We start from the raw sequence: 26,969 nt of genomic DNA on the forward strand, positions 1-26,969 counted from the left end.
GTCGCGCCGCAGCTGAGATTGACAGCCAGTGTTGACGTGCGCGCTTTATTTATTACGGCTACGAAATGTCATCTAATATAATAAGCGATAAATATCCAAATGATGTGAAGTTGAATAGTTTTAGTGCATTTACTGATAAAAGTTTAGCGCCGATAAACGGTAGGTATAGATCGAAAAGTTTGTCGAGTGATAAGTTGAACAAAACGAATGCGGATCGAGCGGCTATATTGGAAGATATCGAAGACCATCACGTTTCAGAGAAGTCGGAGACTCCAGGCTGTCTGGTCGGCAATAGAGTTTCGGATCAAGGAGGTCACAACACTATGAACGGGTAAGTTTCATGTTTATAAATACTGGTCACATATTTATTTTATGTTTTTGTGAATTTTATATCACCTTGATGACCTCTGTTATTTTTTAAGTTGAGATAGTGTATGGTTTATATCAATTACTATTTACATTTGATAGTTTACAACGTTTAATTGTTATTCTAATAATATAAATTGGAATTCTTTACTTGAAAACAGACCAATAGGTAAGTTTTTGAAACTTTTAGGATCATAAAAACTTACCTATAACTCAGTAATTTAATTTTTTAATTACTTTTGAATATTATAGGTACATTCTCTATTACTTTAGGTTCTTAATAATCTCAAATATTTAACGATTGCTGTGAGGTAATGCTTTTCAAGAATTAAAACAACACAAAAACTAATAAGACACTGATGCCCATTTTCACCAAGATAAACCTAATTTTAGGGATTCCCTAAAAGCATTTAGGGAACACTTAATACGAATTTCGTTTTCACCAAAGTTTAAGAGTCTCTTATAACCTTTATTATTGGGGGAGCCCTTATTCTAAGTGACACTTAGGGAAACGTTAAGAGATTGTTGGTGAAAACGGGCATGAAACATACAACTTTCAACAACTAAGTTTAGGAAAACAAAATTCTATTAGAAAACATTAGTCCTAGAGAGGGAAATTAGTAAATCTGCATACACAATTTCTTATGTACATATTTAAAATTTACATATTTCTGCTACCTATTTATTTTTCCATAACCATAATAACTTAATCTTTTTAAAAATTGGCTAAATTAATATAAGAAATAGAAATAATATTGTGTAAATAAACCAACATTAAAAATAATATGCAGTAGGATTCCATATTATATTTTTTTTCTACTTGTGCTTAATTAAAATCAAATAATACAATAAAATTAAAAAAAAATTTTTACTTGACAGGTATAACTAAAACTCATGATTCTGTTTATTTCTTAAAGTTATTATTAATTGTTCTTATCTGCTGCATCTACGGGGGCAACATTATCAAAATATATTGCTAATCAAACACACTTATTATAATTAGTATTTATAGTATTACTTACATAGTAAAAACTATCATGAAGATAAGTTATCTATGTTCCTATTTCCCTCACGTATTGATAAATCTAAACCCATCAAACATTATCGTCTCATCCAGATTATCATTTCAGAATTACCTATCTAAATATTATCAGGTAAGCTTCTGTCAATTTTACTGATATTTGCAACAAAGTTATACCTACTTCTCTCTAGCATGTACTAAAGTCTTGAAAATAGTCACTCCATGTTAACACTGGGACGCTGCTCTACTGGTTAGACTGGAGCCCGATCCCGGCTAGGCAGATAGTTTACCTACTAACTAACTATCATAATTCTAAATTACTTAAACATTGATAAACAATAACCTCAATAAATAGTTTCATGTTTACTGCTAAAACAAACAAGCTTAAAATACTATTATTTATTTATAAACATCATCATCATCATCAGCCTATCGCAGTCCACTGCTGGACATAGGCCTCTCCAAGTGCACGCCACTGAGATCGATTTTCGGCTTCTCGCATCCAGCTCCTGCCAGCCGTCTTGCGCAAGTCATCACTCCACCGTGCCTGAGGACGTCCTACACTACGTTTGCCGAGGCGCGGTCTCCACTCTAGAACTCGTTTACCCCAACGGTTATCGGTTCTTCGGCTAATATGGCCAGCCCACTGCCACTTCAGCTTGCTGATTCGATAGGCTATGTCGATGACCTTGGTTCTCTGACGGATTACCTCATTTCTGATGCGATCCCTCAGAGAAACGCCGAGCATAGCCCTTTCCATAGCCCGCTGAGCGACTTTAAACTTGTGGACCAGCCGTACCGTCAGTGTCCACGTTTCGGCTCCGTAAGTCATGACAGGTAGGACGCACTGATTAAAGACTTTTGTCTTTAGGCACTGTGGGATCGACGATGTTAGGACTCGACGTAGCTTCCCAAATGCAGCCCAACCCAACTGAATTCTCCTATTCACCTCGTCCTCAAAGTTGTTTCTACCTAACTGCAATGTCTGCCCGAGGTATACATATTTCCGAACAACTTCGAGAACGGCGCCGTGTATCGCAATCGGTTCCGGTAGAACATGTTCATTGAACATGACCTTGGTTTTGTCCAAGTTCATCCGTAGGCCGATGCGTAGAGAAGATTCAGCCAGGTCGTTCAGCATCTGTTGTAGGTCCTGCAGCGTTTCCGCCATGATGACGATATCGTCAGCAAATCGCAAGTGAGAGATGTGTTCGCCATTGATGTTGATGCCGCGTCCTTTCCAGTTCAGCGTTTTGAACATATCCTCCATTGCATTAGTGAACAGTTTCGGGGAAATAACATCCCCTTGTCTCACTCCTCGATGCAACGGTATGGGCCTTGTTTGCTGATTCTGTACTTGGACGGACATTGTAGCGGCTTCGTAGAGACATCTCATCACTTGGATGTATCGCCAATCTACTTGACAACGCTGCAGGGACTCCAGAACAGACCAGATTTCAACCGAGTCAAAGGCCTTCTCATAGTCCACAAATGCTAGACACAGGGGCTGATTATACTCTTCGGTCTTCTGTATAATCTGCCGCACTGTGTGGATGTGGTCTATAGTGCCGTATCCGCTCCGAAACCCAGCCTGCTCCGGTGGTTGGAATTCGTCGAGTCTTCGCGCAAGTCGGTTCGTGATCACTCTTGAGAACAGCTTATATACGTGGCTTAGGAGGGAAATGGGTCGATAGTTCTTCAACTGGGTTTTGTCTCCCTTTTTGAAGAACAGGACGACAACACTCCTACTCCACGCCTCTGGAGTTCTCCCTTCAAACAGGACGGCATTAAAAAGCTTCTGGAGCTCCCCCAGTACGGGCTTACCTCCTGCTTTTAAAAGCTCTGTTGTAATGCCATCCTCGCCAGGGGCTTTTCCATTTTTGAGCTGTCTCAGAGCGATCTCGATTTCGCCACTGCTGACTTCTGGCAGGTCTTCGGTGAAATGGCGTGTTAATGTGGCTCTAGAATCCTCATTTCCGGGATCAGGTCGAGATGCATGCGATGCGTATAACCGGCCATAGAAATTTTCCACTTCCGAAAGGACTGCCGGCACCGAAGAAACGACTTCTCCACTTGTTGTGGTCAGCTTCGTCAAGTGGCTTCTTCCAAGAGATTGTACGAACACCTTTGACCCCCGATTCAGCTCAATTGCTCTTTCAATGTCAAGAGTATTGGAGCACCGGAGGTCGCGTCGTACGTGCTTGTTGATCTCTTGGTTTAGAGCCCGCTTAGCTGACGAAGTGACAGGCGGGTTTTCACGTCGTTTCTTCATAAGCCCTAATGTCTCTTCCGAAAGCTTCGATTTCTTGCCCTTACGCTGCATGTTACAGAATCTCGAACCTTCCTCCCTGAGGATCCGAACCACATATTCGTGGTTCTGGTTAACGTCTGTTGTGGTTTCCACGGCGGCAAATCGGTTCTCCAGATTTATAAACATTTATTATATATTATATTACTTATTTAGGTTAAGTATTTTAAGCTTTAACCTAAATAAGTAATTATCATTCAAGAGTAGAGCAATGCACTTCCCATTCACGGTACTAAGTTTAGCTCACCTTGTCTCCATACGCAAGAGTATTCATTGACGAATAACGTCATACATTACATTGTTGCAACTTATCTGACATTCACGGTAATCCTTTGAATCAAACATCAAGTAGATATGCACTTCAGATGCATAGCACTTCACGAATGCAGTCCAATACCTTCAGTATCCAGTACCTAAATGTATTGTTTGCAATTGAAGTGTGGTGTCATTGGACAATTGACAAATATTTAATTAGTTGGTAATTGAAGATAAATAATAAATTGTTTATCTATTGTTCATAAGTAGAATACTACCTCTAAGTACCAGATTAATATAATGACCTGTGACTTAACTTTGAAATTGTTTTTGTTTATATTTGTTGATATTTTTACTATAGAATAGATACATTTTATCTAAAAGCATTTTTGGCTTGCATTCCAGATATGTATTCGTTTTCATCATGAGTAACAATTTAATTAGGTTTCATAGTAGCCAAATGAAACTATTGTCTTAAGTTTAGAAAAAATATGTTACTATAGGACCAAAGTAGATGGGTAGGTATATTCTTTGTTTTCTAATCATCAATAGTAGTTTATCTAATTAAATGGTTAATTACTGTAAAAAAATAACTTATTGTTATAGAAAGAAAAATACAGAGGTTATGCTTTATTTAGTAATTAAGTCATGTCTATCAATTTATCATGGCTATAAAAAATATGAAAAATATTATACAGGGTGTGTCGTACCTAATCACATTCAATCCTATCACATATACTTTATGATATTCTATGGCGAATTGTAAAAAAAATAAGCTTATCCAATCAATGGTCTAGTTACAGGAGTCATTTTTCGTTTTAATAATTTACAACACCATGTGTGAAGCAGAGATAAAGTTAGGAGTATTGAATGTTTTGATCAGTTGACAGCTGTCAGTTTTCAAGGGAGCACTTCAGTTGTTTGTAATGACCATAGACATAATATTAGTAAACAGGACTGCGCATTTTTAACCAAAAAACGAGCCGAGTGAAACAGTTAGTACGGAGGCCGTCTGTCCCTTTCTAATAGGGTGACTATGAGATTAAGCTATGTGAGACCAATCCGAGTTTGCTAAGATTATTAAACACAGATTGGTATTGAAGTTTTAACTTACGCAGTTTGTGACCTTAAACTACTAAAATAGGCTTTTAATAATTAGCAGGAATTAGCAGTAATAAAAACGGGAAGATTCGAAGTGCAGACTGATTTTTTTTTGTATTTTTGCTTCACATATAGACTGCTGAGCCATTTATATCGCCTTTCTACATTTTTTTGGGAAGCTATAACAATAGTACAACAGTTTTAAAATCCATCACCCATATTTTGACTCATAACAAGAATTCATGGGCACCCTAGTTGTTTGAGTTACGAAAATGTTATTATTAGCTTACCGGTGGAACGATATATTGCAACCACCATAGGATTCACTTTCACAAGTATGAAAGCAACACTTTTTCACCATTTTAATAGTTTGAATTGATTTAATACAAAAAAATATAAACAAAATTTTAAATGCTGATTACGCGCCAAGAATGTTCAGGGTTACCGCTAGAAAATAAAAAAAAGCAAAATAAAAATTTATGTTGTTTATGTTTTAAGAATAAATACGAATAAATTAATGCGATTGTTATTAATTTGTTGACTTACAATAATTGTTAAAATAAGATAAAAATATAAGTGATTCAATTGTTTTTTTTTGCAAAAAAAACTTGATCACAACATTTTTTTATGCTGGCAAGGTGTTAGAAAGAGACAAACGGCCTCCGTTCTAACTATCCCGCTCGGCTCGGATTTGCCTCTGGGTATTATGCAACCAACTTAGTACCTTATTGCGTTGGAATAGAGTTCATTTTCGTAAATATATATTTTGAGAGTGCGCAATCTTGTTTATAGTATATTACATCTATGGTAATGACTGACTCTTATTATGGTGTTCTAATTCCCCGCACATTTTTATTCTATTTACTTTGTTTGAAAATTTCATTTCTTTATTTTTACGTATTTTATTATTTTCTTTGTGTTAATCGACGTATTAAATTTAATGTTGATTAGGTACGACACACCCGATATAACAAGGTTTTTAAGTACTTAAGATTATTTTCAAATCATGACATGTATCATCTAGCTTAATTATTAAAGAACTTAGGCATAACTTCAAAATAATACAATATACAACAAATAAAGGAGAAAAAAATATTTCGTAAAAGTAATAGATTTTAGTGTACAAAGTCTGAAGCCGAAGTTACCAATACATGTCAATAGGTTACAAGGCCACACATCATTTAAAGCACATTGACCAGGTAGGTGACAACTTAATTGATTCACTTGTGTAGGTATGGGTCAGTGCTATTTTAAATAATTTACTTAATGCTGAGTAAAAACTTGTACACAAATGCATGAGGTCCCAGTATGCTCCCCTGAAGAAGCACTCATAATAAAGGATTTTTTTATTTTAATGTTTGTATCCTAAAGACTCCGAAACTACTGAACTAATTTGATAAATTCTTTCACTGTTGGAGAGCTACACTCTTCCCGAGTAACATTGGCATATTTTATCCCGGTACGGATAGTTCCCACGGGACGCGAGGGAAACAGCGGGAAAATGAAAGTTCTAATGTCGTTCGCTCCCTAGACCAGGTCGTTGATATCCGAAGATTATCAGAGTCAGAGTAGATGCTTAGAGAGAAGTGTCGTAAGTCTTGTATATCGTATTTCTCCTATTTCTAAAAAAATCTCTTAATAGGTTACCTTACCTTATAGGAATATTATTTCTCCTTATAGCGTAAAAGTCCCTTTGTTTGGTTTGCTATTAATAGGTAGTTAATTAACCTCAAAAACGGATCATAATATTGACTAATGCGGTCCTTAATTATGTTTGAGAATGATAATATTGATATAATTGGCGTTTTGTATATATGAATCATCGTTTGTACCTCCTGTCTACCTGACGGAATAGTTTGGTCAAAGGATCAAGCAAATATGCCATGGCCAGGGTTATTTGAAATCACTTTGACATCAAAGAACTAATCAAGAAAATCTATGAATTACAGTTGTATCTGGTCTGTCAATATGAGTTCAAATTGGTCTGGTATACTCATCTATACTAATATTATAAAGCTGAAGAGTTTGTTTGTTTGTTTGAACGCGCTAATCTCGGGAACTACGGGTCCGATTTGAAAAATTATTTCAGTATTAGATAGCCCATTTATAGAGAAAGGCTATAGGCTACTTTTTATCCTGTTTCGTGCCGAGGTTCCCACGGGATGCGTGTGAAACCGCTGGCACGAGCTAGTGTCATTATAAAAGGACAAGGAACTTGAAAAGATCAATCCTATGTATAAAATTCATTGCTACGTAGCAAACAAAATGCTCGTGAGTCTTGTTTTGCAATGCTCAGTTTAACTTGCAATAAGTCATGAAACTGATATGCCATAACTGTTACTACGATGATTGTTGTCTTCATTGATGATCCTATTGTTAGTCCTCACGTTACAGTTTATTGTATTCAAATTGATATACATATTTGGTAAAAATTCTAGAATATTCTTGCGGGAAGGAAATTGAATTAGAAATGAAGATTGGTTGAAACCGATTATCAAATGGAGACCATTCATAAAGTACCGAGTTCCCTCTTATTGAAGATTTATTCTGATGACTATTACACATGTAACAAATGTATGCCATTTGTTCTTGAATTTCCATTAGAATGGAGAATGGAAACTGTTGAGGATGTAAATAATTATTATGATTCTCGATTTCTATGTGAAGTAGAAAGTTTATTATCGGAAGTAATACCATATAGTGCTCATTCTATATGTGTATTGTGCGTGAATTGTGCCGACAACCATACGGTATGGATCTAGACAATCGCAATGTTTTTCTTTAGTAATAAATAGCTAGACTTTTGACTGACATTTTGTCCTAAAACTACTAAAATCGTTGATAGAAAATGCTGATCCAGGTGAGGTTTCGCAGTCGTGATTGATATTCAATAAACTTGGAAAATCAAGTAGGAAAAGACTGGATATCATTCCACAACAATGTTAGGGTCGACTTGTAGACTAATAGGATGCAAATCCGAAGGATCTCAATATGATAATCTAACATGGATAGGTTGGTGATTTAATACAAGGATCCACTGTTGAAACTGTTTTATATCATCATCAGATCAGACAAATACCTGCCAAGGGCTGAAACTAAGCCCTGTTAATAATGCGGTTTTCACACTAATTTTATCCAGCTTTAGGTAGGTACTTTGAAAGATCATCCCGGCCCAGGAGGGACATTATCTTGCTGCCATAGTAATGAACACATGTTTCTATTATCTAACTTGAATACATACGCAGTCCTTGTCAAATTGCGTGTTTACTTTAAAAATTATAACAACATGCTACATTTTGGAGTGCGATAATAATCGTGAAAATATAATTTCCACGCAAAAACATTAGTGGTGTGAAAAATACATAATGTACGTACATATTATTGTCCATTATGGTTATGCATATTATCACCCACTGTCTAACCAGCTGAACTAATATTCAAAGAATACGTAAGTAATAGGATTCTTCTTATGGTAATTCAAAATGGCGGGGCTGACTGTTTTGGCAATTCTAAAAAGAGTGAATTCATTCGTCTCGTGTCCTCATTCATTTTGTGGTTCAACGTGTCTATACTTCAGCTTATGTGTTTTCACTTTTAAGGAAACACCTGAAGCAACCTCATAATTCAGGTAGGATACGACATTCAGATGGGACGGTAGAATATTTACCAGTCCTCAGAAGTCCGAAATTCTCAAAACTAAAACAACTAGAAGTATCGTTGATAGCCGGATTGTGAAGATCAATGAAGCCATTTAAAATACTAGTTAGGTATCAACATCTTCACGGCAATCAAGCACATTAGGTCTAGTATCTTTTAAAGTACATAGACTCTCGTGCCCAAACGAGGACACCAATGTATTATCAGCACAAATGTCATAATCATGAGGTTAATTAAACACTAAAACTTCACTATCACGGTGAGCACTTTGTACTTCAATAAGGACATTAGTAGTCCACAAGGTACTCATGTATGATTGTGAATATTAAACTTAATAAGCAATAAAATATCTCTGTTATGCTCTCACGTAGGGTACACTTTTAATGTGATTCTTTTAAAATTAATGTAGGTAATAAACATATAACAATAATCATGTTAACAAGCTTGTTTGTGTTTATTAACATGTTGTAAATTTTATTAAAAAAACGGGGGAAATTTCTGTTTCCTCGTACGATATATGTTGTTTCGTAAATATGTACAGTTAAAAGAAACGTGCAATTTAACTTTGGCATTTAACAGAACTGAAAAATAAACATTCGTTTTCGTTCACGCCATGCTTTGGAAATGGGAAAATTCATAATAGCTTTCTTACTACTTGGTAGCTATTCGCACACCTGTATCGAAAGAGGGTTAATTGAAAAATCCCCTTTTTCAGAAAAGACGAAAAATTTATTCCTACTTCCCTGTGCGTTGCAGAAGTGTTCTGTATAGAAAAATGCTTTTTGTACGCAGCTAGTAGGTAGGTATATATTTTTACCCGACTGCCAAAGAAGGAGGGTAATGTTTTTCGAGTGTATGTAAGTATGTATGTATGTCTGTTCCTTTGTGACCTCCTGTAGCCTAAACGGCTTGATGGATTTTGATGTATGAGGTATCGTTAGATTTGTCTTGATTACGGGAGTGTCATAGGATACATTTTATCCTAAAAGTCCCACGGGATATTTTTTCTAAATTTCCCTTTAATTTTATGTTTTGTTGTTTGATGGATATTCGTTTAAGTTACAGTTTCACTCAAAAAACTAGATATTTGTGTTAATCCTCTTTAGATCAAGGACGCATATTATTGTTTCTTACTAGTCTGTTGACATCTAAGGTCATACAAAACCTGTGTTTTATTAATTAAATACCAACCTCAGTGCAGTCACGCTCACGCCTCATGAATTAAAATAGCATGCGTTTTACTTAATTACTTAGATAAACGTGTTATGTCTTGTAGGCGCTAATTGAGAATTACGTTATTTTGAGCACCTTGACTGGTTGTTAGGGATATTTTACAAGGATATCATTTTGAAAAAAAAAAAAAATTTTACTGGCAACTGGTTCTTAAGGTATTGTCATGTTAACCTATGTTGTAAAAACCTTACTACAAAAGGTCTGGAAATTACCATTAATATATCAAAACATTTTTAGAAAAAAAAATGATATTTTTAAACCATTTTCATAATTTCAGTTCCTTCATATCGTTGAAATATTAAACCGATTCAATACGTTATGCGACCCTGAACTTCAAACTATGCACGAACAGGTCAAGTTTTACATAACATCCTGTAGGTACCCACCACCTATATTCTTATCTTAGGCATTCCATAGACGGGACAAAACTGTCCCCTTCGTAACCTGTCCGAATAGATATCTATATCGATAAATAATCGCCGATTTATTTGTTTAATCCTGGCTTAGAGATAAGATACGAAACTTGAAGGAACGACAAACCGAAGACAAGATTTCATGTCACGATTTTACTTACAAATCGATTTTAGAGTACCTAGCTACCTTACCGTGATCCTTCCCAAATAACCTGAAAATATTTTGTAATGTTCAGAAGTTCGTAAAAATATTAAAACATTAAAGACTTGAACACACAATAAATCAGCATATTAAGAAAGCTATTTATAAATAGAATTCCAAAGACAGTGTAACGAAAACGATCTTCATACAAAAGCGACACAAAATCTGCATTAATAAAATCGGCGCGTGCAACGAAAACACGATTCCTTTGACACCAGTACGTTTTCTACGACAATATTTACATACGTTCCCGCTCGTCACATTATCAGTAGGTAGTCGGTAGTATTGCACTTATCTACCTACGAAATGCAGGGAGTGGTAGACTCTTAGATAACGAGGCGATATTAATGGCTATTAGATTTAAATTAGTACTCGGTTAGTGACGCTGCTAATATGACTTACTGACTCAATTAGTTAAAAACTTTTTGTAGTGTTTTTAAGACTTTTTAGTGCTGTGAAGTGTGATTTTTGTGGGGACAATGACGGACACAAAACCTTTGCTGCAGTAAGTTTTTCATCAGTATTAATAAAGTTTTTATTTGAAAGTTATTCAAGTTAAGTGCATACACGATGTTGATGACCTAATTTGCATACAACTGTAAAATCTACTTCATTATTTTTTCTTGCACGGCTATCGATCTTCTAATACCGACTAAGAAAAAACTATCAATCAATGATCACGGCAAGAAATAAGATTAATATTCATTCAACTATTAATAAGTCTATTTTGTATAAACTATCTATGTGAAGAAGGCAGGAGAACAAATATTGTTTTGTTTCTTCACGTGATTGAATACATATTATTACTTAGTTCCAATTGTTTCTCATTTAACAATGTCACAATTATTTGCATTGAAATACATTGCTTCTTACTGATTGTGATTCTAAACATAAGTCTAGTAAAAACGGCAATGAATGATTAAAAGGCGGTAATATATTTACCCGTGTATACCGACCTCGTCTAGTTTACTTTAATCTTAGTGTGTAATGAGACTATTAGATAAGTGATTTATTTACTTACACTACAAATTATGTTCTTAGAACTTGTAATTGCTGTAGTAACATTTCTTATCAAAGGCGTGAAAATGAGATATATTTTATCTTGAATAGCTGTTTCGAGCGGTTTTGCCTGCGTCCTGAAAGTCTATTTCGCAGCTAAATAATAAATGGCCCGTTTGAGGATTAGTTTTCTCATTAACCAGTTTTATGTTCAGTGACACGTTGAATAGTTTCTTTTATTTTTCTTTATTTAAGACATGTTAAAGTTAAATAAACTTCGATATTAGTCTGCTATTATTGTTTGCAATATGTAGGTATACTATAAAAGTGTGCAATTTGTAATTTCATACCGACACTTAGGTACTTGGAACGTAGGTATTTCACCGTCCACGTGTCTTGAAGCGGTTTAAGGTTGCGTGGCGTACATAAATAATAATTAATACTAATATCGGGTGTGTCGTTCGTAATCACATTAAATGAAATGCGTTAATATACTGGTTAATATATGTCGATTAGCACAAAGATAAAAATAAAATACGTAAAAATAAAAAAATAATTTTTCAAACAAAGTAAATAGAATTAAAATGTGCGAAAATTAGAACACCATATAAAAGTCAGTCATTACAAACAACTGAAATTCTCCCTTGAAAACTGACAGCTGTCAACTGATCAAAACATTCGATACTCCTAATTTTATCTCTGCTTTACACATGCTGTTGTAAATTGTAAAAACTAAAACTGACTCCTGTGGTTAAACCACTGAATGGATTAGGTTATTTTTTTTACAATTCGCTATAGAATATCATAAAGTATATGCGTATAACAAAGAGGATTTTTGTTTGCTTGTGTGTAAAAGTTTTTAAACTACTGAACTGATTTGAAAAAATATTTCACTGTTGTACACTCTTTCTCAAGAAACATAGGCTATATTTTATCCCGGTACGGGCCGCAGTTCCCACGTGGCGCGGCTGAAACCGGGAAAATTGCTAGTAAATTAATATAAAAACAAACATTATTCAATAACATTTTTCATCGGTACAAAATAATGTCACGGAAATGAAATTATTTAGCTTAGTAGCACTAATCCTAAACATAAGATAAATGGGTTTTATCAATGTTTTCTATCAGTTGAAAGCATTGTAACACGTTTTTCAGACACGCTCGCGCATTATGCGTGTTGACTTTCCTTCAAGGTTTTAAACTTTCCGCTGTAAGAAAAATACCTACTACGTTTAATGACTGTTCAATTTAGGATGTTTTGTGTGATAAACCAATCTCTGTAACTGCTGAATCCATGTTTTAGCAATGGGTTGTATTTAATTTACCACCATAGTAAATGATCATCATAAATTAAACCACATGTTAAATTATTACCAAAGTTAAATTAAGACTGCTGTGTACAAATAAACAATGTAACTGAAAATCATACAAAAGACCTTCTTTCGTTAAGACAAAATAACAATTTTAATAGCTTATTAGAACGAAAAGCAATCAACAGACACTATTATTTACGATAAGTACATATTTAATTATGTATTTATTTACATACATTGTTAACTAGAAAGATTAATAGATAGTGCATATTGTATGTTATTTTATTTCTTGAGATAAAATGTTGTCGTCGTTAAAACAAAACATTGTAATTCATTTTATTAGTGATCTGTTGAATTGTTAGTTAACCAAAACAAAAATGTGAAAGACTGCCAAGTTCGATAATATGGAAATGCTTCGCCTATAAAAGAAGTGAAATCTGAATAAGTACCAAGTTCCATACACATACCTCAGTTAAAAATAGTTACTTTTTAATGATGTTACTTGGCAAGTTTTCATACACCTTGTTATAAACCTACTAAACGCAATGAATCAAGTATTTAATTTTCTATTAAAACTTGCCAAGTAACATCATTAAAAAGTAACTATTTTTTATGATTTAATAGAAATTCTGTTTAACAAAAATATATTACGATAAAGCTTCCCTTTGTATCGTCCTCAAGTGTACTGATTATGTCAGACTGCACTATTCATCTACTTGTTACTTCCGAGCTGTAATCCGTTCCTCATTACTCAGGAACACTACAGAAGTAATATCTCCATTATTATGATAGCACCACTTAAGACCATTGTGTGTAAAATGGTACAATTTCAAGCCACGTGTGGCGTGTCACTCACATGCACTTTCTGATGGATCACACACTGCCACGCGTTGTTTAACTGTGCACGCGTTTTGTTACTTTGTAAGAGTTGTTTGTGCTGAAGTTTGTATGATTGTTCAGATACTGAACTTGCTTTTGAAAGGCCAATAATTCTTCTAATGGCAAGTATGCCTTCGTTGTTTTTGTACAGTTGACAGCTGTCACTTTTCAAGGCAAAATACAGTTATTTGTGCTGACTGACAGCAGCTTTCGAATGCACCAAGAAACCGTCAGATCGTACATAACATATCGCCATATCATTCAATTCAAATAAATAATTTCACAAGTAAACACAATGCTTCAAGATACAGCTTAGCGTTTCAAGACTTGTAACACATGTAATAAACTAAAAACGTGTCGACGCGCGTCATTCCTTCCACTGTGGTAGTGTGAGATCCGCCAACCTATCCGAGGTGTACAATACACGGTCCCACGCTTTGATGAATGTGTTGTTTATAGGTTTCCTTTTCCTTCAATATTTATGTAATAAAGAGCGACTTTTTTGTCTCATTGCAAGATTGTTTCATCTAGTTCCCGAGTCAATTGATTCTGTAAATATTATGCTTCTTTCTATTTAAGTTCACACTTATTTCTATTATTCAATACTATGATTGTCTAATGATTGAATAATAGAAATAAGTGTGAACTAATACATGTTGCTTTTAAACAATCACAATATATTTTTATACATTTTTTTTATAAAAATATTTTTATTTCAACTAACCCTGTATGTAAAAGCAAACATCCTTTGGTATCCTTATCAAAATCACGTGAATCAAACGCTTTTCCCTTGTGTCCCCAAACAAGGTCATAAGCAGGAGTTGTTAATAGGTCGTTAAACCCGATCGCCCTTAAAACGTTATCAGGTAGCTACCAATAATGTCGATTATGATAAGTCTTTGATAACTTGAAGTACGAGTCATGGAGCAGGTTGTAGACTTATTTTTCAATTGATTTTTAAGTGTGTTATGATGAATTTCTTTCGTAATTTACTTTATCATCAAGGAATTTTCTTAGGTTTTTCTCAGAATTACTGAAAAGTCTTATGGTAGACGTTATTTCATATATGTAGGTGTCGGTAACATCCGTCTCTATGGATCATCCATACTGGAAACCCATTTCAAGATAGTCAGGAACTAAAAATTCGCGGGAAAATATGTCGTGTTTTCACACTGAGTATGTCATCATTAGAAAACACTAAACTGTAACATATTACTCACACTGTTATCATATAATTATCTTCCAAAGTCTTAAATATACAAGGAAATGTATATAAGAATATTTTTTTACCTAAAGATATTGTTGTATGTAGAGAGAAATTGAGGGAAAATAACGAAAATTGGCACAGTAGAAACAAAACAATTTGAATAGTAGACATTAGTAGTAGTTAAAGAAAAAAACAATTTCAGGAGTGCTGTGATGTTATTCTTTTAGTTTTGATAAGTTAATGACCTCAATTAAGTTCGACAGGTTTTCAACACAATTAATAATTAGCAGAATACAAAATATTGTGTAATCACTCAATATTACTATCAAATGATAAAGTAAACTGTTTATAACGTACAATAATCCGAGATAACAGTTGTTTTACACGTAAATACCCTTGTTTTACATTGTCAATTAATATATATTATCTACAGATATATAAATAGTATGTAATGGTGAACAAATTACTAAGCAAACTCGTGTTTGCTCTAATTACCTACTTTTGATACTTTGTCTTGTGTGTCGGCGTACATTTAATAATTTACTCGTAGTAGTCACTGTGGCCTAGGTGTTAACGCCTTTGCTTGCTAAGGAAGATTTGGATAGACGCCTTTAACCACAATAGTGATAGAAAACCTCGAAATCCTCATTAGATTTATCTGAATTTCAGGAAGGTTATCTATGAGTTATCGGCAAATATATTTATTGTTCACGCCATCTCATAATTTAGCTTGAATTATAATATTATAACTTTTTTCCTTTTAATCCAGACATACTTCAATTATGAAATGTATGTATGAGAAACATAAAAAAGGATATTTTACCAATATTGACTTCCTAACACGAGGTCAATAAAAACTTATGTGCAAACAAAAATATGGTTTCCGGCCGATAAAAATGTAAACCACAGATAAAGTACGAAACCAATACCATATTATTTACCGCGGTTATCAGAGTAGGTACGGACAACAACCGAAGTTCGTTTGCTATGTAAAAAAAAGAACAAATTAATTGTTTTTAAAACTGATGGACATCAACAAGTAAGGGCTGTTTTCTTTTGCTTTTCCACCACTTTGCTGCTATCAAAATATAGACGAAAGATATTCGTAAGTAAGTAAGTTCGTAGAAATGTTAGTATATGGCAATAAATCTTATTTTATGAGACAGCTCTTTAAGGCCGTCATTGGGTCTGGTAATGTTTTCAGTTCCTGTACTTAAACGCGGCATTCTGACACTCACAAATATTTTTTCTGGTCTACTCGCTCTAGCACACAGTAACAAAACTGCGTGTCAATCTCTCCATAAAGATTAAAAGAAAGTATTTTTCATGTAAGTTATGTCTTCTTTTCTATGAAATTGTCAAATACCAGTGTCAAATACTAACTCAATTGTCAAATACTCAACTACAAACAATGATGATCTGCATCCAACGATAGCAGAGGCGTAGTTATCAGATGATTGCTGCACAAATGGGATAATACACTTGTTTGTCACAGGCTCTGATTCTATTGTCTGCACTGCACCGAAATTGCCAGTTTATGGAAATATTCCGTTGTTTTTGCGGAGTTAAATGGAAAAGCCTAGGCTCGTTACGATGGCAGATCAGAGGAAGTTTTGCGAAGGGATTTCGGTGTTCTCTATTTAGATAAAATATCTATAAACAAAATAGATCATGCAGTCTCCATCCATGTAGTTTTAATTAAGAAAACTCTTGGTTCTATTATCAAATCGACTTCTAAGTTTTAATCAAATTGTTAATTACAAGTGAAGCTAATATAAGCGTGTTAAAAACAAAGCATTCGATTTCATTTAAGGAATTATAAAGATTGTATAAACTCACTTATATGTCTGTGTTTTCATTTAAAAAGTGAAATAATTAGATTTGTCTTTAAGGTCCCTGGATAGGATTTAGAAATTGGCAAAATAAAATATTTACTTCAGCAACTAGCAATGTTAGATCTCAAAATATTTGTGCATTGATTGTAAAACAATATACAAAGTCTTTAAGTTATTTGAAACAATGTGCAATAAACAACATATTCAGTTTGGACTATAAATTAACTGATAAGGACATACTAATCATAATTAATGTAATTCAATCATTGCAAATTGCATCTACAAGATACTCGAAGCTAGGTACATTAAGTGCTCCATTGATAACCTTGTGAGTGTCCTTAAAAAATAGTAAAAACCGGCCAAGTGCGAGTCGGACTCGCGCACGAAGGATTCCGTACCATTATTTATAAAACTGACAAAAAAATCACGTTTTTTGCATGTGAGCCTCCAAAATATTTGTTTAATTCTAGTTTTCAGTATTTGTTGTCATAGCGGCAGCAAAAATACATCATCTGTGAAAATTTCAGCTCTAACTATCACGGTTCATGAGAGACAGCCTGGTGACAGACGGACGGACGGACGGACAGAGGAGCGAAAACAATAGGGTCCCGTTTTACCCTTTGGGTACGGAACCCTAAAAAACCGAATCTAAAGCTTACATATGTAGTTGTACGAGAGAAAAGGCCGAAAATGAACAATAGACCAAAAACTATCGACAATACCCTAGCACGATGCGGAACTAAATTAATTCCGTTTTTCCGGCCAGCTGTCTAGTTCCCGGGTTTTTCAATTGACCTTCAATCAAATTGACCTTAGTTCACTTCTTCTATTAGAGCTAATTCAATTCGAAATTATCTGCGGTGACAAAGTACTGTGATTTATTCATTGTTTTGGCAGATCGTCATCGATGTTTCGATATGTTTTCTCAGCCATTACATTCATTTTGCGATACATTTTAGAGACTGCAGCTGTAGATGATGTAAATTGCATGGATTTTCCATTCATTTATACTAATATAATAAAGAGGAAATATTCTCTGTTTATTTGTTTTTACTTTGAAGGCTCTGAAACTGAACCGATTTAAAAATTCTTTCACTGTTGTAAAGCAACACTCTTCCCGAGTAACATAAGCTATACCTATGTTATCTCGGCACGGACAGTAGTTCCCAAAGGACGCGGGTAAAACCGCGGGAAAATTACTAACTTGTATTAAATAAAGTTAATTTAAAGCAAGTACATATTGTAAATACTGAACTATCTCAATTAATTATTAGGATTTTTGTTGAACATAAAACCAACTTGTAGAATTGCTCTTGACACACAATTTTCTTTAGTGAAAAGATTTCCATTGTTCACCGGGTGTTAACATCGTCGTGCACAAGCAAGCAATAGCGGGATCTTTAACAGGACTACGTTGAAACAAAGGCGAACTTATCTATACCAATTTGTAAAGCCAAATACTTTGTTTCTTCTAGTTTTCTAGAACTGCCAATATCATTGACCCTTGCTAGAACAATTCTTAAAGAACGTTACTACAATTCCTGTGAGCCTGTGAGAAAGGTTATTTTGTTCAGAAACATCTTATTTTAAACTGAGCACAAAGAAGGTGTTCTTACTACGGTCGGTTGCACCATTTAACTACGATAACCGAACCATTTTCAGTTGTCAAATCGCCGAATTGTCCAATGGGCCCCAGTATACGGCTGGTTATCGCTATATATTTAAATGGAAAGGTTCACCTTGATACCCTATGTAATTTACACCATTAGAGACCCGATACATATATTTCTTTACTCACCACACATTTCAATTGTTCCAGGTTCAATTCAAAAGAGGGCAAAGTATCGTACGGCACAGACAGCCCAGCAAGAGGTCGGAGAGTCATATTCTGTGTGCACGGCAACCCATCGACAGGGTGCTGTGCGGTCATAGAAACCAGTGCTGACGGAGAAGATGGAGACCAGCGCAATGGAAGCATATCGGAGGTTGAAAGTGAGTATAAAGACTTTATGGCTTTAGATATAAGGTTGGGTTTTGTTTGATCGATGTAGGGGTAGCACATGGCACTCATGTAGTCGAATGAGGAATTTTGCAGATGATTTGATCTTGAAATCGTTGAAGGTTTAAGTTTCTCAAGTATCGGTTATCTTAACATATGGTTACCAAGCAAGCCACCCATGAATTGTAAAACCTGTATTTCTCGTTCACAATATATTTGAACCTACGAGTATATTGATACTCTATTTAGATTTTAGACTGCGTTTTATGTTGACTAAAAATCTTTGTAAATATAAGTTTAAATTTGCTTATGATACGTGACAGCCTTGTCGCTTATAAATGGGAAAGTGGCAGTCTGTTTGTCTGTATAGATTTCAGGGTTAAACGGCTGCACTGATATAGATGCAATTTACAAAGGCCTAGAGTAGATACCTTTTGTGACTCATAAGAATGAAAAGTGTGGTCATATATTCTGAAAAAATAAGCAATAATTTGCTATTAGCCTTTGCATTGTGCGTCGTTCAAGTTTTCTAGACGTTAATTTAGCTACAAATCATCAAATATGCAATCTTCACAAAGTATTGATTTAACTTTTAGTCTTCCTGAAGAAACCAAACAATAATTTTCACGACTAAACATGTTTATAATCAGTTTTTCACTCACCGACTCTCAACCGTGAAGGCTACAAGTCGTCATAATGACATCATAGTACGACGTATATAGTAATAGTATAGTTAAGTGTGACAATACCATAGTTATGTGGTTATCTTACGGCACTTCCCAATATTTTATCTTCTAGTAGTTCTAGTAATCTTTGTTTCTTTATGTAAAAAATTGTTCTCAGTTATATAATAGTTCTTCTTTCCTTGTCTTGTCATTCTCTCATTTGTCATTAGTTTTATTTAATAGAATGTAATGACTATTATACATATAAAGAATGTGGCCGCCTATAACTGGGAGCTAATCAATTACATGAAGATTTAAATCATGTAATTGTGTTAATCCTGTTGGCGATCCTAAATAAATAAATATATCTAGCTGTTATCTTGCTTACTAGAGTTAGGAATTTGATATTGTTTGTATTGGGATAATGTCAAAGTTGTATTGAGTAGGTAACCGAAAAACAAATATTGGGATCGGCCGGAATTCAACAACAGTAGGACCTGTATGAGGCTGCATACGTCAGTGGTATAAGACTCAATATTAAGTTGCAGGTTTTTCAGTTGTAATTCGTCACAGTAAAAGCTATGGCTTACAAGTTAGAATGAAAAATGGAATCGAAATGGTATTTGATTTATTTGTAATGCCAATATTTAAAGTACTAAAAAATATTGTTTCAATTTGTTATAAGAAATATGCCCAATAACCCAATAGTAGACAATGTGTTAGGTTAGTAACTTAAATTGTGTGATGAAGTTCATAAGAATGTATTGAATTAATTTGTTTTTTATTTTTTTTTTCAGGACATTGCCACAGATCGAGGAATGAAGAAATAGACAAAAGGGCGCGAAGAAAGTTGATCATAGCCAGTATACTATGTGTTATATTTATGATAGGAGAAATTGTAGGTGAGTACAAACAAACCTTTCTATAATAAAATAGCTTAACTTAATAGAAGAAGATGGCACGATTAGGTGACATATAAAAAGTGACTGTAAAAAACCTTTTTGTAATAATATGTTAAGTTAGATTTGTAATAGAATATAACTAAAAGTACTTATATAACCATCATGAAATTATAATTCAAATCCCCGTGTCTCCATAACTGCATTTTACATACCTAATCATATTTCATTTTATCAAAACAGCAGTAGGTACCCATTTCAAATCGAAAATCGATAAACAATAAATTGCAATGAAAACATCACGTTTTCGAAAACAATGGCTTGCATAATTGATCATAGATACTAACGTTAAAAGAATTTCAAATAACTGGCCGTGTAATCCGAATTTAGGTTACCTATAGAAAATGGCGCGTGGCCAATTTTCATATTGTTTACATGAAACATGATTGCACTATCAAAGGGGGGTTACGTAATTAGCAACTGTTTTTTTTTTAAACTTATGTAACTATACCTCTGATTTGTGACCGTATATACCTACCCTTATATCTTACTTTATAAGTTCATGTAGCATATTATTGAAATATGCAGCAAATGTAATAGGTTCCCCGCTATAAAAATAAATAGAGTTTCGCGTGCGCTAGCAGATTCTTGCAAGAAACTTTCATACATGCAATATTATCATGACATGGGCCTGATCTATCCCGAGACCGAGTTGTAGAACACTCTAGAATAGAATTATGCCTTCAACATTAATATTTATAAACTAAAATGTAACATTATATGTTTTGCAGGTGGTTACTTGTCAAACAGTTTAGCGATAGCCACGGATGCTGCTCACCTGCTCACAGACTTCGCTAGTTTTATGATTTCTCTATTCTCATTATGGGTGTCCAGCAGGCCAGCAACCAGACGGTAAGCCATCAAACCTAATAAGTTTTTTAATGAAAAAAAAAGTTTATGCAAAGGATTATACTAATGTGAATGTGGTAAATGCTGTCCATAAGTTACACCCGACAAATAAGCTAATGGAAATCTGAATGAATAATTCTGGATAGTTCGTCAGGCCCATTATTAATCAGCAGAAATGCAGAAATTTGTCAGGCCCCTTTTCTTAATAGTATGTAAAATGTGCGTGGTACATTTTCTTTATACTTTTTCGCGAGTTTCGGAGTTTCTCTTTAACATTTTATTTTGTTGGATTCTGGAGACGGCCATAGTTAATTTTTATTTTCCTGATGTGCGAAGAAAATTAGTCGTATAATATAAATATTATCACATAAATATGACAATAATTACAATAATATTTTACTTTTACTATTCTAGCATGCCCTTCGGCTGGTACCGTGCGGAGGTGATAGGAGCCCTAACATCGGTGCTTCTGATCTGGGTGGTAACTGGAGTGCTAGTGTATATGGCAGTCCAGCGAGTTATATACAAGCAGTTCGAGATCGACGCTACTGTCATGCTTATTACCTCCGCTGTGGGCGTTGCTGTTAATCTTGTGTAAGTTTCAATATTATATTTTTTCATATTATATTGGAAGGGATCAAAACTCAAACTTAAACTGTGACTGATAAATCAGAACTTTTCAAAAGTCAAAAGAATTCCAAATTGGTAGGCGTTCTTTAGGGCTATCTCTGCCCATAGAAACGTACCATGTCCAATATATTTTTGTTGCAAAAACGAGAAATGCAACAATCTCTATAGCAACACAACAATAATTAAGATTAATTGTCTAATCTATACTTTCACGTCCACGATAATATCACCTAATTTATGAGTCTATCATCAACGCTTAAAGGTCTTAGGTAAAAAGTTTCAAACCACACCTTTTTGAGAATCCTTGACTAGAGGATGTTTGAAATGCCTTTCAGTATTACTGTCTACCCTACTACTAACCCAATAAACTAACCCAATAAACGCATTTAGCGTTACATTTTCGTGCCGCAACATTTTTTTTCTCAATTCGAGTAGGTATCGTCAGTTAAGTTTCTGTCTTGTCTGAACGGATCCTATTTTCCAACTTTACCATTAAGGTTCCTGTCCTATCTGAACTGGTGCTATTGTCCAAATGTACCTTCGAGACTCCTGTCCTTATCTGAACGGATCCTATTGTCCAACTAAACCATCATGGTTTCTATCCTATCTGAACTGATCTTAATGTCCATTTGTCCATGTCCACAGCATGGGTCTGACGCTGCACCAGCACGGACACTCGCACGGCGGCGGCGGCGGACACGGACACTCGCACGGTAGCAGCAACCCCGTGCTTAATAATAAGGTTAGTATTTACATACTTCATTGTTAAATCTATACTGTATCTCATTGAACTTCCTTATTTTGATCTAGTTTCAGTATTCAGTTTTTAGCTTCATAACTGGCGTCTTAGAATTGTTCTTTGTCTTCTGCCTGATTAAGAGCATTTTTTCCATGGCACATTTCTATCAAGATTGTTTTGCAAACTCCAAAGGTAAGGAATCAACGTTGAAAGAGAATCAGAAAAAGGTTGTTTATGTCGGCAATGTTAGATGACGACGTAATCTTCATAATCTTCAAAACGTCATGATGACGATGATGACGATTTAATGGTCAAGTCAAAGTATATAAAACTATCTATTAGATATACTAAATTACATCTACTTTCCCCAGAAGGAGCGAGCAGACTCCGATGCTGAGAGTTCCAATTCTCACTCTCACTCTCACCAGCAAGAGAACATCAACGTCCGCGCCGCCTTCATCCACGTGCTCGGAGACTTCCTGCAGAGCTTCGGAGTACTCATCGCCGCCATCGTCATCTACTTCAAGGTACGTCCAGCACCAGTGGAACTGCCCAGGAGTATGAGTACAAGAGGACATCAGCGTCCACCTTCATTCACGTACACAATCTATTTAATGAATTTATGTATCATATAATTACCAACTCCCCACAAAGGAAGTTCATCAGGAAAAAAAGAGTTTCGATATTTATTTCTTACCCAACCTCTCTATACAAGGCACATTGATAGTTCATCATCATCATCCTCCGAGCCTTTTCCCAAACTATGTTGGGGTCGGCTTCCAGTCTAACCGGATTCAGCTGAGTACCAGTGCTTTACAAGAAGCGACTGCCTACCTGACCTCCTCGACCCAGTTACCCGGGCAACCCGATACCCCTTGGTTAGACTGGTGTCAGACTTACTGGCTTCTGACTTACTAGTTCAACCCTAAGCAAAGCTCCAAGTACCCAGCGGTGCACGAACGTTTAATGAGCTCTTCAAAGATTGTCGAGGCCTTTTAAGCTCAACCTTTGGCTGTGGGAATTCCCTAATCAGTAAAATTGTGACATTCGGGCTCTGGTCTATATAAAATATTACCCGTGCCGATAAAGAATGGGATTAGAAATCGCGACAGCTGTATTTACCTCTCGCTCATACACTATAACACATGAGCGAGAGTTGAATACAGCTGTCGCGATTTCTAATCCCATTCTTTATCGGCACGAGTTGTACTAATATTATTAACACGTTCTTCGACCAATGTAATGTTAATGTATTATTTTTATATATTTCCAGCCGAGTTGGAACCTGGTAGACCCGATCTGCACATTCCTGTTCTCCGTATTGGTGCTGATCACCACATTCAACATCATCAAGGATACCCTCTTAGTGCTCATGGAGGGATCGCCTAGAGGTGTTGATTTCCAGGTAAATAATAATAGCAATTATTTGAATTTCATATGTGAAGCTGAATATTTAGTTATACATAAAAAGATACTAGTCCAGCCTTTATACATATTTTCCCGATTTCTCCACAAGAAGTCCTATTGTTAAATTTTTTATGACGGGTTTATTGAATAAACAAAATATTTTCATCGAAACCGCCTTGTATTTAAAGCACAAGCGTTTTCCTCATAACAAAAAAAACAATAATTTTTGCTGACTTCTTTTGGATACTTATTTGTATATCGCCCATAAGTAGCTCAATAATTTGAACTAAACAATATTACTGTACTTGTATCAACTAATATTGCATGTAACGTTTGCAGGAGGTAGCAAACACTTTCCTGTCTCTGCCCGGAGTAGTTCGCATACACAACCTGCGCATGTGGGCCTTATCGCTCGACAAAACTGCACTGTCCGCGCATTTGGCTATCCGTAAGTATTTTATTTAATTTACTAGGACTACTAGATTCCTGATTTAAAAAATAGTGTTGAAGTCATTGATATACAAAAACCCAAGATGAACAGTCTCGAATAAAAGTAACGCTCGAAAGTGTCCCCGAACACTAATTCTGTCTCTCTCTATAAGGTACAAGCATACGTTATTGCAAGTTCAACTTTACGCGAATTGCTTAAAGTCGTTATTACAACGCACCAAAGAAAATGAGCGCACAATATTGAATTTAGCGCTCATTTGGTGAGGACGTTTTTGAGACGTTTAGTGAGCATCTTGGGTTTTTTGTATATCAATGGTCGAAGTTAAACAAATGGATTGAAAGTACAGTCGGGCACAAAAGTATACGAATACTCAAATCTTTCTGTCTTTCTCTCTCTCTTTCCTGCTGTATCTCACATGGTGGTGGGGTCAGCTTTCCTTTCATTCGTTCTCCACTTCGCTCTATCTATGAATCCTTAAATCAAACTGGCAAAATACCTGGTTGAAATCATTGAAACAGTTGAAATCATAACCTGCACTATTTACAATAATTTAAAATTTAATAGAATAAACTAAACTTCACAGGTACCGGAGTGAGTCCCCAGAAAGTTCTAGAAGAAGCAACCAGATTAGTTCATGATAAATACAACTTCTTCGAGATGACGCTACAAATCGAAGAGTTCAATGATGGCATGGAAGACTGTAGCCAGTGCAAGATGCCTCAAGCCTAAATGTTGGTACACAGCTTTTATCATGGAGAACAAAATGACTAGCGGAGATGCCATAACGAAAAATCTCCTAAGAAAGTATCGCGCCAAAATGCGGGGGACGAGCGTTACTAGCCTCCCCTCACACGCTTTTTTTAAAACCAGCCCATTTTTTCAAAATAAAAGCACCATTCTGTCAAAGATTGACAAGGGTCTCGAGCGCCTCGTAAGTTCTAGTATGTGATCGTTTTGATCACACCTGCCGTACGTTGCTAGACCTACAAGAAGGCGCCTGACCTACCGTCCTTATGGCATCTCCGCTCATCTTTCTTTCTTCCGTGGCTTTTGTAAATATCTATCGGTGCTAAGAAGGTGCTATATGATATTTTGATAATATCTACAGTACATATTTTAAGGTACTGTGCTATAAATTATTCATGAAGTGATACAAAGACAATATTTTGCTCACTTAAAATTATTGATTGATTGATTGATTCTTCAGTGCAATAATTACAAAATTATACAGTAGCTCGAAAACTAACTGCCTAAAAGTTATATACACCTGTAACTCACCAGTCACGCCAACTTCTTATAAGAAAAGTTCCATCTATTTTATTAACAACGCACTGCGTTCGACAGTATTTATTATATTTAAATAACAACCACTTGGTTCGTAGCATATCTTAAATGTTACTAAGTTGTTGAAAATGTATGGAAATCCAAGTATTTTCGTCTAACTTGGGCCCTCAAATCATAGCGAATTTACGCATAAAACGTTGCAATGTTGTGCCTTTAGTTATCATCGCCAATTTAGTGTCTAAAAAACTATTTTAAAGTTAAGAATAATATGTCTTTAAAAAAAGTCCAATCGGATACAAATAAAAAAACATATAAGCAATGTCTTCCTAAGAGAAAATATGGCCTGCATTGTAAAAAAATAGTTAATAGTCGGTGAGTGAGGCTAAAGCCAAAAATATTTAGAGGCTATTAACCAGTTTTACTACTTTTATCTAAGTACCAGATAGTTCAGAATTTGGAAAGAATTTATGTATTAAAGTAATGAAGATATTAATTTTGGATATTACTTCTTACTCTGTATTTTTACTCCAAAGATAATAAAATGTTAATCATAAGTTACTAGTTTGTCCCACGGCCTGAATCGGCTGTTTCTGTGAAGAATACAAGGCATGCCGAAATATAATTGGTCCCAGAGGTTCAATTATAATGTATGCACCTACAATTGGGAGTGTTTAGCATTTTAATCTTGTAATAAATAAATATATCTAGATTTTGATGAACTTTTAAAAAAACGTTTGCTTTTAAAGTTTACCATAGAGAGAGATATTCTAATGTCAAAAGCATGTTCAAAGTTGTCAAGTTTTCCAACTTGGTTAAAATCCGAATTTATAACTAGGAGTGTATGTATTAAATACTATTTAAAGTTACTTCAAGTGTTATTTGTATATAGCGTAATATTTATTAGTAAGTAGAGTTTACATCAAGTTAAATCATGTAAACTGTTAAATAATTATAAGCGATTCCAGTTTGGATAAAATTAAAGTTAAATCAATAAATGAATACATTTTGAAAACTGTGTTTCTTTTAAAAATAGGTACTTAAGTTGTTTCATAAAATTGAATAAGGCGGTTCAGTTTAGGGACACTGCCGAACTAAATGTATTACAATAGGGTTGTTTCCAATTTTCGCAAATCTGTTTAGTAATTTAAGGTCTCTTTCATGTTTCGTTTCATATCTCTTCACTTTTTATCTTTACTT

General features: G+C 34.9%; 1 protein-coding gene across 3 annotated transcripts; it reads left to right on the plus strand.

Annotated features, from left to right (window-relative positions):
* Positions 1–26,784, plus strand: LOC124642304 (zinc transporter 2-like). Of its 3 annotated transcripts, none has more exons than XM_047180783.1 (10): positions 1–331; positions 18,609–18,781; positions 20,251–20,355; positions 21,144–21,264; positions 21,676–21,855; positions 22,537–22,633; positions 23,005–23,157; positions 23,904–24,035; positions 24,377–24,485; positions 25,072–26,784. In XM_047180783.1, exons 1-10 carry the CDS (start codon positions 66–68, stop codon positions 25,215–25,217), a joined length of 1,482 nt encoding a protein of 493 aa, XP_047036739.1. In that variant the 5' UTR covers positions 1–65; the 3' UTR covers positions 25,218–26,784. The 3 variants fall into 3 exon arrangements, with proteins under 3 accessions (XP_047036739.1, XP_047036666.1, XP_047036811.1); XM_047180710.1 differs by having other exon boundaries at positions 3–331; positions 23,002–23,157; XM_047180855.1 differs by lacking the exon at positions 1–331 and adding an exon at positions 10,817–11,061 and having other exon boundaries at positions 23,002–23,157.
* Positions 26,785–26,969: the final 185 nt, after the last annotated feature.

Source organism: Helicoverpa zea, chromosome 1, assembly GCF_022581195.2.
Source record: "Helicoverpa zea isolate HzStark_Cry1AcR chromosome 1, ilHelZeax1.1, whole genome shotgun sequence".
Lineage (NCBI taxonomy): Eukaryota > Metazoa > Arthropoda > Insecta > Lepidoptera > Noctuidae > Helicoverpa > Helicoverpa zea.

Coding starts and splice junctions, on each gene's coding strand:
- LOC124642304 (XM_047180710.1), top strand. CDS start 66: ATGTCATCTAATATAATAAGCGATAAATATCCAAATGATGTGAAGTTG. Junction 332..18,608: donor GGTCACAACACTATGAACGG/GTAAGTTTCATG, acceptor CAATTGTTCCAG/GTTCAATTCAAAAGAGGGCA. Junction 24,486..25,071: donor GTCCGCGCATTTGGCTATCC/GTAAGTATTTTA, acceptor TAAACTTCACAG/GTACCGGAGTGAGTCCCCAG.